Source organism: Erigeron canadensis, chromosome 7 (assembly GCF_010389155.1).
Source record: "Erigeron canadensis isolate Cc75 chromosome 7, C_canadensis_v1, whole genome shotgun sequence".
NCBI classification, from domain to species: Eukaryota; Viridiplantae; Streptophyta; class Magnoliopsida; order Asterales; family Asteraceae; genus Erigeron; species Erigeron canadensis.
Genome location: NC_057767.1, coordinates 33067190 through 33088031, shown reverse-complemented (window position 1 = coordinate 33088031; position 20842 = coordinate 33067190). Strand labels below are relative to the sequence as shown.

The window sequence follows — 20842 nt, the reverse complement described above, 5'->3', positions numbered from 1 at the left end:
TTCACTTTATTCGTGAGATGGTGGATCGAAATGAAGTTACTTTGAAATTTTGCGGTACCAATGAGTAGGTTGCAGACGTGCTTACAAAGTCATTGGCTACGTATAAGTTCGTCTATTTTCGAAAGCTACTTGGAATGAGACAGTTAGGATCAAGGGACGCTAATGAAATGTGATCCTAACTGAAAGTTTTTGGCTGCATTGAATAAGTCGTACACGTGCTCTGTTTAGTTGTTTTTATTCTCCTAAATAATAGGTTCCACTACTAGTTTAGTGGGGTTGATTTAGTCATTAGTTAGTTGAGATTTTCATGTTAGTTTTTTCTCTATTTAAGTCTATGTTGTTGTGTTTCTTTGTACGACATCAAAAAGTAATATTAAGCCATCAGCCTTTAATCACTTCGCTTTTCTTCCTGTTTAATTGCTCTCTTAAGTGTTCTGATTACCAACACAGATGTCGGGCTAAGAACGGTTTTGGCTTAGCATAACTAAATCAGCCTAACCGGAAAAATAGAAACCGCATCAGCTTTTTAAGAACTCAAGTACCCAAGCACTAAACCAGAAATCCAAAATCAATGTTCGATAGACATTATCTATGCTATCTAATAATACAAACCCCCTATTTTTTTCATTAAACTTTCTACCTTTGAAAAACCAAAAATACTCTTCTCTTTTATTCACTGATTTAAAAATCTCCATCTATATACTTATAGTACCCTTAATGAAATAATTTAAGGTATAGATCCTTCAACACTTAAAATAACTACGATATCACCATCACCATCAATTACTTTTACATTTACTACCATCAATTACTTTTACATTCACTACCATCGTCACCCCCATCACCGTCCCCACTGCCGCCCCCACCATCGTCACCACCATCACCTCCGTCATCACTACCCCACCGAAGTCTCATTGCGGGGCATAAGTCTAGTTTTACATAGAAGTAAATACCGTATTGTAAGTTTAGCTGGTTAGATTGAAGGATTAATTCAATTTAATGTCAATAATTTAAAACAGTAACCTTTTTTTTTTGTGAACAACAACTATCTATCCTACTAAATTACACCAATTCGTACTAAACTAACCCATTGTCAATAATTGAACTTTGGTCTTTATCCCAAGAGGCAAAAGCTAGCTACCAATTAAGCTAACCCCACATTAGCTAAAACGATAATTTGTGTAATCTTTTTTCTAGCTTGATAGCTATTAATGAAACTCTGCCATACAATGGACAGGACATACTTATAATCTCGTGTATGTCTAGGCATGAGTAAATGACCCGAAAATCCGAGAACTGGCCTAGGCCCGCCCAAATCCGACTCAAAATGACCCGCCCGAGAGTTTAATGGGCCGGGTTTCGGTTCTAATTTTCGTGGATTGCCAGGTTTTAGATTTTTCAGGTCGGGTTGATTATGTCTAGTATCATATATTTAATTTTCAATCATAAGTTTTGCTATAAAACTTCTAATAATTGCGGATGGTATATTTCACATTATAATGATATTAGGCTTAGATATATTTATTGAACGAATGGACATTATGGATGTTCAGGTCAAGAGATAGTTAGCCGTTTGGTTCCCATAAATAAGAACTTGGGTTTTTTTATACATTTTGAGAATCAAACGGTCTCTTACATTCCTAAGAGTATGAATGGCAATGAGTCGGGTTCAGGACGGATAGTGTCAAACCCGAACCCGATAAGGAATATACGACCCGAACCCGACCCGATACCCATTGGGAACCTTATCGGGGACCCCGTCGGGGGTAAAATAATGCCCCAAAACCCGACCCAATAAGAATAGTTATTTTTCAATAATAATTACCAAAATCTTGTTTAATTTGAGAAATGATACTACATGCTCCTGATGTTTTGAGAAATGGATATGCAAGTGTGGAATGTAGATACAAATTATTTGATATAAGTGTGAAACATTGTAATTACAAAGGTGAAATATAAATTTAAAACTAATCACTTATAAGTATATATATAGTTATTGATATCGGGTCGGGTCGGGGTGGACATGCCCCACACCATGCCCCGAACGGGTTCAGGTATCGGGTTTCCCCGTCGGGTCGGTTTTTTTTTGTCATCCCTACCTAAGAGTAGATACTTGTTAAGAGTACGTAGTACCAATTATTTTGGGAATTGTAGTTAAATAATCAATTACTAGCTAATAATCCCGGGTTTAACCCCGGCCCTAAATAAAATTTTAAAATAAAAAAAGTTAAAAAAAAATATATATGTAGTTTTGTAATTGATATATCATAACTTGGTTTGGAGATATTAAATTGGCTAACATAATATATATGTATGAGTATTTATTGCATTAACAAAACATTAAAAAAGAAATTTACAATAAAAAAGTAAGAATTTAATATAAACATTTAATAAGCTAGCTATTTATCTTTTAAAATATTACAATATTAAATATGACATATGACATCATAAATAAAATCAAACCTTTTTGAAGAAAAATATAGACTTGTTACATAATACTTTTTCTAAAAATAGTTTTAGAAAACAATTCTTCTTTATTATATATAAATAAAGATAAAGATTAGAAAGAAGGATGAGGAAAATTTTTTTTTATCGATCTAATTTTGTATCTAGCAACATAAGTCTAAGCCCAAATTTTATCATGGACCTTAATATGTTCAATGTCTTCATCTTGGGCTCAAAACTGCGTGGGCTAATGTTATTGTTTTGACTTTTGAGTCACATAATTCATATTTGTATTTCACATTGGTTAAAGCCTTAAAAAGGAATTCAGCATATTTGTACTTTTACTTTCTCTCTATCTTTATTATCAAAAAATTCCAATGTATCTTAATCTTAATATATACTGAAATATAATTGATCTAACCTTAATTGACCAATCATATCAGGGCGTGTTTGGTTCACAAAATGTTTTTGGAAGAAATGGAATCTATTAAAGGAATTGGAATTTGAAGGAATGAAATTTGACGGAATGCTTTTATTTTTCGCAAATTCAAGTGTGTGGAGAAATGAAATTCCTTCCTCCATCTTTAAGGAATGGAGATTCCATCAAATGATGCAATGTTTACATTCCTACGTAATGAGATTCTTCATTCTTTGAACAACCAAACGCAGTCAGGAATGAAATTCAATTCCAATTCCATTAGATTCCATCAAATTCTATGAACCAAACGCGACTTTAATTTCTTTAAATTGATTAACTCAATACATGTCTAAATTAATTAACACTTTTTGGTTTTCCATCATCAATTACACTTTCAACCCTTTATTAAAAAATTAATACTTGATCGCATAATGTTTATCTAATAGTAAAATATAGCACATTTGGATTAATAATTGTAATCAAACTATAATTAGATTAATCATTGTTGTTATCAGTAATTGAACTCAAACTATATTTAGGATACAAATTCTTCTTATATAAACTTAAACCTACAAATAAATGACAACATACGAAATCATTAAAAACCACACTAACCAGCTGCTAATATTATTGTTCTTAATAGTCGTGGTTAACGAAAACAAAATTACTTTTTAGCAAAACATGAATGAGAACTCGGTCAACTATGTAATAAAGTTAAGATAATGTTTCTCTAGAAGAGTTTGAATAAAAGAAACTCTGCTACACCTTCAGGCTCTAGCTTGATATGATTTAGCATTCAAGTATTAATATTTGAATATTTTAATTCCTTTTTAAGTATATTTTTACATTTAACATATATAATTTTTTTCTCGTTCAATATACTAATTATTCTTATATTGATTATGCTGTAAAGCCCGTGTATTTAACACCGGTCTAAAATCTAGTTACAAAATATATTGGTTGAATTGTCTCATCTAATTTTGTATCGCATTGGGGTTTTTTTCTAACTTTTTTATGAATCGAATTTGATTGTATGAATTTTATTCTATGGTAAGTGATAAATTCACATCTTTAATCAATATATAACAATACTTGCATTATTTTTCGGATGTAGATGGCTAAATTTCTTTTTTTCTTTTTTCAAAGGCATTCTTTTTCTTTCTCCGGACCGATGACTCGCTTGTTATTGTTGTGATTTTGTCACTATTCTTTCCCTTTTTTTTATAGGTGTGGTCTTTGTCTTGTCCCAAAGAGGCAAACAAGCAAGAAATTGAAAAGCTATACAAAGTTAACCAATAATTAATGAAATCGAAAAGTACCATATTTTTGTTTGTATGACGACATGACAAATTTTAACCATCGTCTAACCTGGAAGTTTATGCATAATTTAGATTACTTTTCATTTTTATCCGAAATAAAAAATGTACGACAAAATCTTAGTCACTGCACTTATATATGACGTGACATTTTTTAGTTTGTATCATCATTTTAAATAGGGAAGGATATTAGTATTACAATAGTTGATTTATTTACCACACATATGCTTTTAGTGATTTGTAAAGTGTGTTATAAAAGTTATGTTGTGTGATGAAAAAATCAATATTTGTGGTACCGATATCACTTGCCTCATGGGTAGAACGACAATACACCGAACACAAAATATAGCGTACGATGAGAGATAAATAATTGTTTTAATTAAAGCGAGTTTGACGATTAATTTGCTGATCATTTTTCGTTCCTAAAAAGGAGTATGTTAATTGATTTTTCACCACCAAAATAATTGGTTGAGGATTGACATATTTTTCTAGCCCTTAAATTTAATTTAGATATTAATTATAGAAAAAGATAGGACTAATTTATCACGTACAGTACTAGAAAGAAATATCCAAAAATCTGTTTGATTCGAAAAAGTTAAAAGGGAAAATGGCAGGAGTACTGGCAGCAGCAAGGTTCCAAACCACCCGCACCATGGTTCGGCCCGCATGGTTTTCTAGGATTTTTGGCACCAACCCTACAGCCATCCAGGTCACCCCACTATCTTTATTCTTTAACCTCTTTTTGAGATTTTGAATTTTAAATTATCTCTAATTGGGAATTTATAACACTTTTATTATTAAAAGTTTTGAATTGTTTTATATTGAATTTGATGGTTATGAATTTTTTTAATAGGCACGGTATATGTCTTGTCCCAAAGAGGCAGCCAAGCAAGAAATTGAAGAGCTAAAGAAAGTTACCAACGAAATTAAAGAGAAAGCAGCTTCTCACGCCGATTATGTAAGTATTCGATCTCCATGTAATTACGTGAAGTCTTTGCATCTATTGTGCTACTACATGTACCGTGTGAAATCATCGTTAAAGTGATTACCATTGTAGCTAGATTGCATATATATATATATTAATATAAAAATTAAAAAAGTTGTCATCTTTACATGATCTGAATAGAAAAAACCTCTCCGTTTATTTTTTACAAGTAGGGATGGTTTTATGTACGGAACCGTATCGAATCGTACCGAAGCCAAAAACAACATAAAGTGAGTACCGAATACCGTATCGAAACCGAAAACAACCTAAAGTGAGAACCGAATACCGTACCAATTATATGGGTACGGTACCAGTTTCGGTATTTCGGTTTTTTCCCCATTTAGTACCGAATTTACCCATTTTCCCCTTAAATTTGTACTTGTAGCCTTGATGAGTCGTTTACCAAGATCATTTTTGCCTTCATCTACTTCCGTTTATTTTTAAAGAGAAATCAAGATGAAAGTAAGGGCTAGCTATTAGAAAGCCAACTTTACCGGGCTTGCATGTTACGACTCAGTTAAGAATAAAATTGATAGTAACCATCATTATCGTATTATTAAGAAACTAATTATTAAAAAAAAAAAGAAAAGATGATAAAGTGTCCGTATGTTTTGATGGGTAAAATAATACGAGTAGTATATGTATCGCGCATGGTGATCAGGTATGTAATGAGTAATGACAAATTTATTTTTTATTAATATTTTTTTTTTTTTTTAAAGTTAGTTTCGATTCAGATGCATTGGAAACAATTTTAACCAACAATTTGCTGGACTTCCAACTCGATCCCTTCTCATGGAAAATATCTTGAAACTCAAACCGTGACCTTGAGAAAAACTCACATCTAGGGCCCACATTTATATGTTATTGATAATTTTACAACTTCTAAATTAACTAGGTGCAGATTACTATATACATTATTATACAAAAACGATAAGCTTGTCTATTTACAAAGTTAATAGTCGGTTCCAATTTCGGTTTTACTGATCCCGAACCGTTTAGTATCGAAACCGAATTTCTGATGAAGTTATACGTGCATTCAAATGGCTAAAGAACAATTGATTAATCCAATATCAAAACCATACATGTTTTTCTTAATAGAAAATCAATTTCTTATAAACTCAAATATTCAACTGAAATTTTACAATAACCAAAATCCTTATTTATACTAATTCTAACACCCTTAAAATATGAAACAAATCAATTCATACTTATCATAATAAATAAAAAATATAACTTATAAAAATAGAAATAACTTATTAGAATAGAAGATAATCTAAATATCCGCATTGTGGGTTGGGTTGGGTCACGGGTATCCTGCATCATTCTCTCTTTTTGAAAAAATTCGTCCCCGAGTTTTGACTTCAAACCACGTCCACCCGGATCGAATGAAACATCCATGCGAGTCCTGATCATAATAATGTAGATCTTGATGTCCAAATAAATATTCCCAGCATCACCATTCAATATGACATGTAATAATGATTTACCAGGAAAGTTGGAAAAAGAAAATAAACTTTATGAGGAATAAATTCGGTAACCAAGGAAACACACAAGTTTGCATTTGAATTTAATTGCCAGCCAAAAACCTTTATTCCAATTTGGCAATGCAAATCTCGTACGTAAAAGTGGTGAATATTTTCCCAAATGAATAGAATTATATGATTGTATTTTTTAAACTCTAATACCTCAAAACACGAAACGGATGAATTATAACTTTTGAGTCGAACTTCACCAATACCACCATTAAACCAAAAATACTATTCTTCATCTTCATACTCATCAAATATGGGTGATGATTGATAAAGGGTGTTACAATTTCCAAGATACCCCTCTTTCCCAAAGTTCTCGTCCCAGATGAAAGTCTTTGGGTCGGTTTCTTGAAAGCTGTAACCATCGCCATCTTCAGGATGCTCTTCGATCTCTCCCAATGATCTCATCCCAGATGACATTATATGGGTCAGTTTTCTGGATCTTGCGATCTTGTAAATAGAACACGATTTCTTCGTTGCCTCTTTCGGCAATTCGGCGAGTAAAAAAGTGGTTCTCATCACGCATAGCCATTTGAATTAATCTGAGCTTTGATACCAACTGATGCAGTTTCGCACGCAATCAAATGGCTCAGGGACATTAAATGATCAAATAACTTAAAACCATCACGATTTCTTGACAAAAAGTCAATTTCTTATAAACTCAAATATTCAACTAAATTTTACAATAACCAAATTCCTTATTTATATTAATCCTAGCACCCCTAATTAAAATAGGATACAAATCAATCCATACTTATCATAATAAATAAAAAAATAAATTATAAAAATAAAATATAACTTATTAAAATAGAAGATAATCTAAATATCCGCATTGTGAGTTGGGTCGGGTCACAGGTATCCCTGCATCAATTTCGATACCGGTACTGGTCAGTTTCGGTATATGTTTTTCTTAACAAATGAAGCATGTAATATATCATGTAAACAATAGACCTAAATGATAAATTCCTAATACAATGTGTAGGCATAGAATAATAAGTAGACTTATGTCTGTACAATGCAGCGGCAGTAGGGGTAGTGGTGGCGGAGACGGGTGGCGGAGGTGGTGGCGAGTGGTAACATTTGGCGACGGTAGTGTCAGCAGCGGTGGTGGTGATGGTGGTGGGGGCGGTAGTGGGGACAGTGGTGGGGAGCGTTTGGGTGAATGTAAAAGTTACTGATGTCAAAGGTGGTAGTGTAAATTATTGTGAATTATTTCATTAAGAATATTATAAGTATATCAGGTAAAGATGTTTTAATTGATAAATAAAAGAAAAATGTGTTTTTCGTTTTCAAAAGCCGAAAGTTTAAAAACAAAAGTAGTCATTTGTTCTATTAAATAGCATAGATATAGATCAATGTCTTTCAATGATATTGTTTTTGATACTTTAAATGTTATAATAGCTAAAAAAAAGCTTACTTTTAATGTTTCCAAATACGCAATAATTTTTTATTGTTCTTTTTGTACGTTTCTTATATATCTGGCCATTAATTCCTGATAATTACTAACTTGATCAATACTTGTGAGCCAGTCGAAAGAAGCGACTGGCGTTGCAGAGAACATAGCTGATAAAGCGAAGCAATCGGCGCAAGAAGCTTGGAATGCGACTAGGGATGCTGCCAATAAAGTGCAAAACACGGTGACCGGAGAAGCCAAAGCATCTGCAGCCCACGTCAAAGACAACATGGAAGTTGCAAAGAAAAGCATGAACACCAAAAATATAAAATAATAATAATAAATGAATATATGGAGCAAATTATATATAAATATGGTGAATATTATTTAATATTCTGATTTTTTAAAGCTAATATTACTAGATTGAATTAAAAATGGCATGTGACACTTTTCGATGATGATGTTGTATTGTATGTTATCATCACCTCAATTTTTGTGTATATTTGTAAATACTGATAATATATCATGTTATGAATTATTAATCAATAGCTCGATCTTTATAAATTAAGTTAATTTGCACCAAAATTTGCAAAAATTAATTATTATTGGTCATAACAATATATTCATCTTTTGTACAAGTTCAATCAATTAGCTGATTGAGGAAAGATTATAGTAAAACATTAAAATATAATAACGGCTTAATTTTAAGCAAGCATTTTAATTAGTCGATCTATATATAACACTAAAAGACTTGATTAACATTGTCTGATTTTATTAAAAGAGAGTCATATTGATATAAAAATACTTTGACATGCATCAGTATTTTGATACGAACCAGTTACAAAAATTCGCACAAGAATCAATTCAATAAGATGTATACATGCATATAAATGAAAAATGATGCATCTTTAATTCAAAACTTTTTTGTAAAACTTTATTTTGTACGTGTAAAACTTTATATTGTGTAAACTGACTTTAGTTTTTGTATCATCTCTTACAATAGTTAACCAAAACGTTTTTACGTCTTAATAATATTTAAGTAAATATATATGTACGTATTTTGGAGAAAAGAAATAGGAAAAGAAAAGAATGGCATATATATATATATATATATATTGATTGATAGGATATACTAGAAATAAACACCCGCGTGTTGTCGCGGAACTTTTATAGTAACGTCGTGAACAATGATTCATGAAGTTTAAACACGTTGCCGCAGATTATATTACACACCTTGCGGCGAGACTCAAGTAGATTATCTTTTCAGATGACAATGTTTTGGTACAAATTTGATAAAGTCACCAACAAACATTTATTTGACATTGTAACAATAAAACATTTTATTGATAGGCTAAAATGTAAAAGATAATAACTTTAGGGGGTTAAAAGGTAAAGATGCAAAAGTTGATGGGCTAAACTGTAAAAGGAAAAAACTTTGGGGGTTAAAAAGTAAAGAGAAAACTTTAGGGAGTTAAAATGTAAAGTAGTAAAAGGTGATGGGTTTAAATGTAAAAGGTAAAATCTTTAGGGGGTTAAAAGGTAAAAAGTTCAAAATTACATGTATGTGTAGTTGTACCATATGCATAGAAACTTGTAAAAAACCAGTTGATTTTTAGTATATACTAGCGTTGTACCCTCGCGATGCAGCGGGCTATAAGAAAAAAATGCCGGTGGTTTGATGGTGGTTTGTGGGGCGGCGGCAATGAAAAAGAAAAAAAAAAAGCCGACGGCAGTGGATGGTGGTTTCTGGGGCGGTGGTTATGGGGGATAGAGTATATGGGAGGTGGATTGCGGCGGTGGAGGATGGTATTTATGGGGGAAGAAAATCAGAGAAGGGGGGAGGATGAGAAAATCGGAAATTGGATGAACGTATGTGTGTGTAATGAGCGTGATGGAGAAAAAATAGGGTAGTGTAAATTAGGAGGGCATAAAAAACATTTTAAAGGTAGAGGTGTTAAAAGGAGGTGGGGTAGTTTGCTTATTAATGGAATATAGATATAAATAGGAGATGAATTGAACGTGGTAATAGAGTAGTAGTGAATTGGTTGGAGGGCAGAAGGCCACGATTGCTGCGAGCCGGCTGATTCCCCTCTAATAATCTTGTTCATGCTGCTTCCCCTGCATGCATGCGATTTCCGCCCGCCACGTTGCTTCTTTATATATTTTCATCCTAGCTGTATTTTTCAGATATATAATAATATATTCATAATATATATCTTGTTTATTTTATCATAAATGTATTAACTCTCCAACCACTGCTCTATTGCATAGAAATATGTAGGCATCAAATTGTATATATAAGTTTATCGCATTCAAAATAAGTTGCTTTAGTTCGATAATTAACTATCATTTATTTCTCAACATTTTTGTTAATAGTTTTATATTAAAATATTAAGAACAAAAAATTATTATACGTGTATGTATACTGTTAATTAATATATCTAACGATATACTAAAGTAATAATTGGAGTATTTTTTGATCTAACATGTGCAAATTATCTAAATGATATACATGTCTTTTTAGACTCTATATTAACATATCATTATTTTTAGATCGATATGTATAATTAAAACTATTATTTAAAACTGTTAGTATTAGACAAATATATTTAATATAACAAAAACTTTTTACTCTTCCCATCACATTTTAACTTTTAAGTGTCTTTGTTTTATTTCAATGTTTTTATTTAAACTTTGACCGTAGTTATTTTTTATTCTGTTATATAATACTTGATATAAATATTTAAATGGATTGAATTTTTAATATACTTTTTAATGATTAAATTTAGTCTGCTATTATTATATAATACATATAAAAATATTTATAATTAAAAAGACTTGAAATTCAAAACAAAAAAATTAAAATGAGACAGAAAATACTTCGTATTATAATATTTTTATCGTATTCATCCATGTATATATAATTAAGTGAATCAAAATAAAGTTAGATATTTAATAGTATAATAATGATAATAAATAAAAAGGCTTGTAAAACTAAGGAGTATGATAATTGTCGTTGAAAAATGCGGGCAGACGTGGAATTAAGTTTGTGAGTAAAATGTAAATTGTAAAATACAACTAGCATTCTGACATGGACGTTTTCTATTGGCTAGAAAAAGTGTTGGTAAGACAATTACCAATTTAATTTCTTCAAACGTGGAAAATGGGAAAGGTGAATCGGACGGACGGAAAAGTACGATCTAAGAGTTGCGTCATCATTGGTTTACAAAGTTTGAGAATACAACACGTGGAAGCATAAGAAGAAAGGCACCGTTTGAGAAACGAATCCTGACAAACACACCCCAAAAATCTCACCTCTCCCCCTTATCTCCTGGACTCCTCCTCACCCTTCCTTTGTCCACAGTACCAAGTTACCGTCAAGTGGGCTTACAATTTAGTTCACATATAAATCGGGTTTGGTATTTGAGGGATGAGGTGAACAAATTTAATTTAAAATTAAAATTTACTAATATTTTACTAGTGTGTTTAATTATGGACCACGATTTGTTGGATTTCTCTTAAAATTTGATTAACTTAAAGCGAGTAAGGTTTTATATATATATATATATATATATATATAGCCGGACCAACCAACCAAATAATACTCATTCCGTATCATTTTAAGTGTCCCTATTTTGATTTTTTAAATCTTTTCCTTTCAACTAATTTGATCGTAATAATGTTTAAAACTCAATACGTTTATATATTTTTTATATTAAGTTTTATATAACACAAGAAGAAATATTTACTGTCAAAGTTAAAAAAGAAAACTTAAAAAAGTAAAACTAATTACTTAAAGTGGGACAAACAAAGTAGTGATTTTCACTCGTAGGTCACTCTATATGAAATATATGAATGATTTTTTTTTCTTTAAAAATAACTTTTATTCACGTTATAATTAAAAGAACAGACACAAAAGTGGAGGGGCAACGTACAACATTACACTCAACATACTTAGTATCAAGTTAACACTCAATCTATCTTTCGAGCTAATTAATATCACATTTTTTTTCTACATTCATATCATAAGAAACCGAATGTTCTAAATTCATGATAAAAACCTTGTACGCATATATATCTTTACATTTTCGAATATGATCTTGTTTCCCGCCTTTCAAATAGCCCAACAAGCTACAAGGATAATCACTTTGAACACTTTCCTCTCATTCCTTCCAAGACCCGCATGTTTAATTTGTTGGATATATGAGATATACAATTTGGGGAAAATGAAGGTGGTGCTGTTATGCACCCAAGTTGGATGAAATCCCTCTTACATGTTATTTTTTTAATCTATAAAAACATGAAAGACAATTATTAATTTATTGTACATTAAATATCAAAAAATTATGTTGCAGTTTTAATTAAGGATTTATTTATGTAAAAAGCTTCAACGAATGATGGATGATTGAAAAGAGCATAAGGATGGTTCATGTAATTTATTCTAAAAGTATTTCAATGTATCTTGATCACTCATAAACCGTACGACTTGATTGATTCTAATTACCGTCTTCGTTTTATAATAAAATAAATGTTCATGTTAAATTTGTAAGTAATTATTTTGGGAATGTCAATATTTTTATGTATATTATCATTAATGTTGAAAATTGTTATTAACTATTATATTTATATCAAAAAGTAAAAAAGTTTAATGTGACAAATAAAAAGAGAAAAGATCAAGATGCTTCAAAGTTATAACTTTTTCAAATGCTCTCTAAGTTATAAATTGTATGAGCAAAATATAATACAGTAAAAAATAGTTATTAAACATTTACCACCTAATGTTTTTTTTATTTTTATAGGTTTTCGATATGCTAATATCATCTTCAACATTAACGTATTAAGTAGGTTAAAATATAAATAGTCTTATTTATTGTTACGAATGACTAAATTTTGTTATGAGAATATCATTCTTATTATTATTATTATTATTATTATTATTATTATAAATATTATCATTATTAAAAAAAAATATTATTAGAATTAAGAAATTGAAAAAATTTTATGAAGGTTAATTTTGTTATTTGTTATAGTTTAGATTCAAATTACTCAATTATGTCAACCCATATGAACAACAGATTTTAAAACTTTTGAAGTTTAGATTCAATTTCTTAAACAATATAATGCAAACCAAAATACCCATAAGGTTTAGATTCATAACAATATTTCACAATCTTAGAAATTGAGCATGAACTTAGGTTTAAATCAATAATAATTAAAAAAAAAATATGATTTCGTTATATTTTGAACATCAAAATTCTTATTTTCTGATACAAATTTACTAAGAAACGAAGTTTATTTGATCATGGTGCGTGAGTTCGATTTTTATCTTTTTACTTTAGGTATATATATCATATTCGGAATTCGCATAAACTTGATTAATTAATTTTTATGGCTTCACTGTCGAGTTCAACTATTTTATATATAAACTTATTATATTACGAGCAATGGTACCCGCGTAATGTGGCGTTGAGATGGTGGGGAATTTATAACTTAGAGAGCATTTTTATTTGAAAAAGTTATAACTTTGAATGCCTTAGCCGTACGGGCTCCGGTCTCTGATTTAAAATTTTGTCGAAAGTATATAGACTGACATCTGTAATGAAAGAGCATGAAATTTTATGAACACCCATACAATTTTTATAATTTATCGATATACGGTTTTTGGAATAAAATATTTTGAATAAATTAGAAGAATAAAATGATTTATGCAGGAGAGAAAAAATTGAGTGGTTGAAATTTGAGGAGAGAGAAAAAATGAGTGGTTGGGATTCAAGGGTATTATAGGTATATTAAATAGAGATGTTTAAATTAGTGAATAAAGAAGAAGGGTGTTCAAATCATTTTTTAAAATTTTAAAAAAAGGGCAAAATGTTTATAAGATAGTATAAATATAGAAGTATATAGATAAAACAAATAAGGTTTCAACTTTCAATTTCAACAATATACGCATGATAATGCATGATGTACTATACATCAATGCCCAATAACTTTCAACTTTCATTTTTATATCTCTTTTAAAATCTCAACCACTCATTTTTTTCTTTCTCGTCCATAAATTATTTTATTCATTTAATTCATTAAAAAAATCTTTTATATCAAAACCATACATCGATAAATTATAAAAATTGTATGGGTGTTCTTAAAATTTCATGCTCTTTCATTAGAGATGTCATTCGATACACTTTCGACGAATTTTTAAATCGAGGGTGCCGTACGGCTAAGGCATTTGGCTATCACACTCTATAACCTATCACCTTCTATATGACCTATCACACTCTATGACCTATCACCCCACCATCTCACCGCCATTAACTCCACGACCGCCGCAACGCTCGGGTACCGTTCTCGTATATCTAAAGTGTGTAACAATGCGGAATTTAGATAAAACTAACTTGAATATATAACACTTTAATTAGACTTTATAACTAGATGAACCGGTTATGCATGGGAATCTAGAACACATTAACAACTTCAACTATTATAATACTACAATAATAGCGGATACAAATGAAGAACACAATATTTCTAACTATTGCCTATGAAACATGTACATATTGCATATATAGTTCAAGGCAACAATTCAAAACACATGATTTGCTAGGAGATATATATATAAAGGCACATGTCATAATTGTGGGTCGTATCTGTAATCAATATCTCGAAAGATAATTATATGGCCGTTTGATCGACTTGGCGTCAACAGTATGATGAATTAGAAACGTATCGTAATTTTTCAAAACGTTTATATACGTACGTACCTCGTTAAATTAATTACACGTTTGTTAATTGAAAAGGTAAGTTAATACAAGTAACATTTATCAAAGAACAATCAACTCTAACAATTAAAGTCCCTGCTTTCTATATTTAGCAAGCCTAAATTATCAAAACGTACACTGAATGAATCATAGATTGACAAAGCTACATAACACATTGGTTAAATATAGACTATGTGTAGTGTAAAGGAAAAACAAGTATAGTAAAATAAATCTAAACAAAGGGTATGTAATATATATTAGCTCATGTGGGTGCCATTGCTGATGGTATAATAATAATAATAGTAAGAAGTTGCAGAGAGAGAGAATTGAGGTGCTTACCGTCAACAATTGGGAAAAAAGACTGAGCCACCGCTCCCTAGCCTCCATTCAGAGCTCGCCGCATGGCTTCTTGCTTATAATCCGGATTTCAATTCACCAAAGTATAATGGAAATGAAAAAATAAAACTAAAACTAAAAACCAGCCCATGGTATTCTTTTCATTTCTCTTTCACACTTACTCCTTCCAACAACATTAACAATAAAACAAAGGGGCAAAGTATTTTGTCAAAACATAAACACTTATCTTCAAGAAAACCTCATTTTCATAAAAACACACACACACACAATAAGAACCCAAATATTTCCCCTCAAATTAGTACTTTTAATTTTTCCCATGATCGATATATATCCAATAATGGTTATATAAACTCTCCCATTTTTGCTGGTGACTTGACTACTTTTTAATTTGTAAGTCAAAGGCTTTTTTGGTTTTTTTAATCTAGGGTTTTTGTGTTGTGGTTTTCTTGTTGATTTGCCTTAGCAAATGTGTGTGTAGTGTAGAAGATGGGATTTGTTGTATGAAAGTGAAGTGTGATGTGGATGTAAATTAATATTATTATATTAGTAAGTTGGATATAGATATATAGCAAGTTGTGGGTACTTATTATTAAGGTTAAATCATAAAAGATCCTGATGTTTTATGTTGTTTTTTGTACTACTATACTATCATCTAATTAAGTACAAGATTTGACATATATATATACTATCACCAACCTTTTGTCACCTTTTATTTTTCTTTTTCTAGAAATTAAAGATTTTGTTAATTAATAAAACTGTAAAAAACCATGTTTCCGAAAGAAGAAAAAGTTGATGGGATGGAAGTTTATGACATGAGTGAGCAAGAAAACCGTAAGAGTACTGGTTTTGATGCATTGGGTACAAGTATGATGACAAGCACCGATGATCAAAGAGGGATCTGGGATATCGATGTTAAAGCACCACAACAAAACCTTCTTAATGAAATGAATGATGGATCCATGTTTTATAATGATCATCAGTTTCCTCATATTCCTGATTTTCCATGCATGTCCTCTTCGTCGTCTTCTTCGTCGAACCCTGCACCCGCGAAGCCGATTTCGTCAGCGACTACTAGGTCGTCTGCGTCTTCGGCTTCGTCTTCGACTTCATCCGCCCAGTCGTCCTGGGCGGTTCTGAAGTCGGAGTATACGACGGAAGAGGAAGGTGGTGGGGACCGAAAAGATCGGTTGGGTGAGTTGAGGGTTAATAGGAAAAAGCGAAGTTTTATGGGGGAGGAAAGTGAAAAAGCTGCTCTGATGTCTACGACAACGGCGACGGCGCCGTTGGAGACAACAGATGGGAGTGGGACGGCTGACTGCATGGATGTGATGGAGAATTTTGGGTACATGGATTTGATAGATGGAAATGATGTGTGGGATCCTAGTTCGATTTTCGAACAAGATCCCGTGGATATGCAACAAGATCAAGAACAAGGTTGTTTTACTAATGGAACTAGTAACCGTAGTGAGGTGGTGCAAGAGAGTGATCAAGAGGAAGGAAAGTTGGATGAACTCGGCACGATGTTTTTCGATTGGTTGAAGTCGAACAAGGAATTTATATCCGCCGAAGATATGAAAAACATTAAACTCAAGAAATCTACTGTTGAATGTGCTTCGAAAAGATTGGGATCCTCAAAAGAAGGTAAAAAGCAACTACTCAAGTTGATTCTCGAGTGGGTGCAGCAGCACCAGCTTCAAAGAAAAAATAGCGGATGCGGTGAATTACTCACCGCAGCCGCGACCACCCCCCAATACCCTTTATCGCAATTCCCGAGTTTACCAACCCCACCACCACAAACACAAGTTCCGCCTTTTAGCCGTAGCTCTTGGGTTGCATCAAGTGATCACATAAACCAAGGATTCTCGCAGTCAACTTTTATCCCGCCTGTTGGGCCGTATTCCCAGTACTTGTGCAATGGAGATATCCCAAGTAATGGGATGGCGATGGTGGCGCCACCTTCGTTTTCTTTTATGGGTGGTGACTATAGTTCTTGTTTGAATGGTAATATGAGCCCTTATGGTAATAATCCGGGTTCCCGTGAATACCAAGTTCTTGAATCAGCGCCTTCTTGGAATCCTTCACAGCTTACCATGGCGTCGTCTCCGTATAATAACAACAGTAATAATCAGTATCCTGATGTGGCCAACAACAATTTCTCTCCACAAATGATTATGCCTCTAGTTTCAGTTTATCCGGATCAGGCTCCATACAATCCAACTACTGTTTACGCTGGGGACGAGCAGAATCCGATGAGGTTGGGTTCTTCCGCGACCAAAGAGGCGCGGAAGAAAAGAATGGCGAGACAACGGAGGACTTACTTCCAACATCACCACCACTCGAGACAAAATCACCACAACCATCATAACCACGTGACAAACTCGGATCACCCGACACATCCAATGCTTATAGATAATGATGGTAAATCACATGGAGGAAACTGGATGTACTGGCCATCACCACATTCTACGTCCACCGTCGTCCCACCACCACCAATGGATACGCCTCAACTGCAATCGTCCAGACCGCCTCAGCCTGCTGATCAGCGCCAGTTTAAACCGTCTTCATCCGACAAACAACAGGTGTGCAAAACTAAAATTACTATATATCATCACCTACTTTATTTAATTTTGTTAATGTAGGAAATGCAAGCTTATTTTGTTCACTTTTGTAATATTAGGGACTGAAAACTGAAAAGAACTTGAAGTTTCTACTTCAGAAGGTGTTGAAGCAAAGTGACGTTGGAAGTCTTGGCAGGATTGTGCTGCCAAAGGTATCATATTCGATCAAGTATTACAAATTATAGTTTAACAGTAGAATCTTGCAATAATTTAATTGGGTGATTCAATTGTGAATGAATTCGATTTACCAGAAAGAAGCCGAGTCTCACCTCCCGGATCTTGACTCAAGAGACGGAATTTCTATTGCTATGGAGGACATTGGGACATCTCAAGTTTGGAACATGCGTTATAGGTATATACTGCTGTTAAAGTAATATTTTCACAGTGTTTTTTTTTATTTGCCGGTTTTGATGAACAAAATTGGATGAAGCGTAAATAATGACATGAGATACCAAAAGTGTTGATCGAGTTTAATTGTTAATCATCAAGCTAATTTGTTACGTAATTTTGATTTGAGGAGCCTCAGGTTTTGGCCAAACAACAAAAGCCGGATGTACCTTCTCGAGAACACAGGTTAGCGACTCATTGCATTCAAACTAGCTGATATTGGAATGTGTCCGTCATAATCATATTCTATGTTATGCATTTAATTCCCTGCTAGACATGCAAAATAGTGTGGATCAAAGGAACCATTAAGTTAGGATGGTTTCTTCATTGATAATTAGAATTGATAACCCAAATTATGAAAGACATAGTGTATATGATATGTTGATATTACAATGAAATGAAATTAAGGCTTGCATAGTTGAAAACGCTATAGATATACGTCTCCAGATAATAAGCCAAAGGATGTGTCGATGTGTCGTGAGAGACTGATCCATTGCAAACAACTACATGGATTTTCAATGTATCCGTTCCCTTGATTTATGAAATCATGTTCAAAAGAAAATCTGTCATACTTAATAAGATGTAAAGAAGCCCATATTGAAATTTTTTGTTCCGACTGCGACAATATGGAAAACAAATCTGTCATACTTGTTAAGATGTAATTTAAAAAGCCCACAATGAAAATATATATTTCGACTCCAATTGTTATATTGTCATTTATATTTTTATAATTGTAAGAATGAAATTGAACACTTCTATCAAGGTCTTATTATTTCTAAATGTGCAGTTCTTTTTTAAATTTTTTGCAATGTAATATTTTGGGAGACCACTTGAAATTAGTGGCAAAATCTAGAGAAACTTATGTAGTATATCCTTTGTTTATGCATTGATCTTCTAAATTACGTGCTGTGTTTTATAGGAGATTTCGTTAAAGCAAACGGGCTGCAAGAGGGTGATTTCATTGTGCTGTACTCCGATGTCAAGTGTGGAAAATTTGTATGTGTCTATATCTATATACATCTAATTTCTTGTTGACATATTATTCAAGCTCTTGTAATAATATTGCAAGTTACACCTGAATGCGAGCAACATATGTTATCAGCAAACTCTTTATGGTCAAATTTCAAGTTACTTTATGAAAGTCTTGTTAAACAAATCTTTTATTGCAAAGTGATTTTACATTTGTTCTTTCACATTAGGTTGTAACTGTTACGATTTTGTGTGCAGTTAATTAGGGGAGTAAAGGTACGCCAACCAGCTGCTGGGAAAGCTGAGATCAAGAAACCTGTTAAACGAAGCTATCGTGGTACTTCCCAATCCGTCAGAAGCTCTCCCTCATCACCTGCTAAAATACCCGGGTATTAAGTACCAAAAAGGATCTTGTTATCATCAAAGAAATCATTTCGTTTGCAGTTAATATGACCTTCTGACCGAGTTCGGCTAACAAAGCTGGCGATTAATGTTTCATGGTGATGAGTTATCGTAGGTTTGTCAATGTTGATGTGTTGGTTTAGGCTTTGTTATGCCTAAGGTCTCTATTGAGATCTCTAGTCGATCAACCGCAGTTATGTGTAACTTAATGATATAACTATTACTTATTTTGTATGTGGATTAGTATGTATAGTTGATCATAAAATGCGGTGTGTGATGTACAACGTTAACCGTCGGAGTAACTTGGTTCATTATTTGTGGTATCTTTGTAACTTTGTTCTTGGTTTGTTTTGTATGTTCGATTAGGCATTAAACCTTTGCTAGTTGTAGAAAATCCATTTTTAACTTTTTGGATTAGCTTTTCTGAGTAACGATATATCCTTCTATTTTCACATATCAAAAAGGCCTTCACTTTATTTGAGTATCCTTATAAATATATATGTTGATATATAGTTGATTCCATCAATATTTGATGTTGAAACTATTAGAATATGAGCACATAAACATACATAATCACGAGTAAGCGCAACGGAATAAATCGAAACGTATATGTAATCAAATTAATTAACAAAGACTAGAATTGAGTCGTGTACCTTGTGTAAGCTCCAATAAAGATAATAATAATAAGATGATTATTAATGCTTAGGGTTTAAAGCAAAACGCCTCTACGATCGCACACTAGATACTCCGAATAATGTATGCTAGTACCTGATCACAAACCAAACAAACCTTTTGCTTAAACCTTAACTTCAAAGTCGAACACCCTTAATGAAAAGGGAATTTGGCCACTTCAAAGAAAAAGAGAGAAAAGGAGAGAATTGCTTATATGAAAAATCAAGAATTAAGCTTCTATTTATAGGACTTAATTAGGTTAACATAACTTGGAAAATAAGCCACATCAAGGCCTTCCTAGCCTTTGAAGTGGACGGGCCCCCATCCATTTAGGGTCCAAAATTCATTTTTCAATTTTCAACTTTTAATCATCCTCTTTAATCAATTAAATATAATTAATACTTTAATTATGTTTAATTAATCATTTCGTGATCAAACTAATCAATATATTACTTTAATATATCAATTAATATTATCGAGTTACCGTGTCATTTCGTGTGACCTCGTAGGCTTAAATTATTTTCGGACATGCAATTTATAATAAAATGATCATACTCCGGCAGATATATATTTCTACATTTCAGATATAGTAATTG

At 32.2% G+C, this 20842-nt stretch overlaps 1 protein-coding gene across 1 annotated transcript; it reads left to right on the top strand.

The window, feature by feature from the left end:
• The first annotated feature begins 15965 nt into the window (after positions 1-15965).
• On the top strand, positions 15966-19568 carry LOC122609355 (B3 domain-containing transcription factor ABI3). Its single transcript, XM_043782405.1, has 6 exons — positions 15966-17777; positions 17876-17968; positions 18068-18168; positions 18337-18389; positions 19123-19199; positions 19431-19568. The coding sequence occupies exons 1-6, from the start codon at positions 15966-15968 to the stop codon at positions 19566-19568; spliced, it is 2274 nt and encodes a 757-aa protein (XP_043638340.1).
• Positions 19569-20842: the final 1274 nt, after the last annotated feature.

What these genes read in the sequence shown, in the direction of transcription:
- LOC122609355 (XM_043782405.1), top strand. Translation starts at nt 15,966, where the DNA reads ATGTTTCCGAAAGAAGAAAAAGTTGATGGGATGGAAGTTTATGACATG. An exon ending in GCAGGATTGTGCTGCCAAAG is followed by an intron (nt 17,969 to 18,067) that starts GTATCATATTCG and finishes TCGATTTACCAG; the next exon opens with AAAGAAGCCGAGTCTCACCT. An exon ending in GTTTGGAACATGCGTTATAG is followed by an intron (nt 18,169 to 18,336) that starts GTATATACTGCT and finishes TGATTTGAGGAG; the next exon opens with CCTCAGGTTTTGGCCAAACA.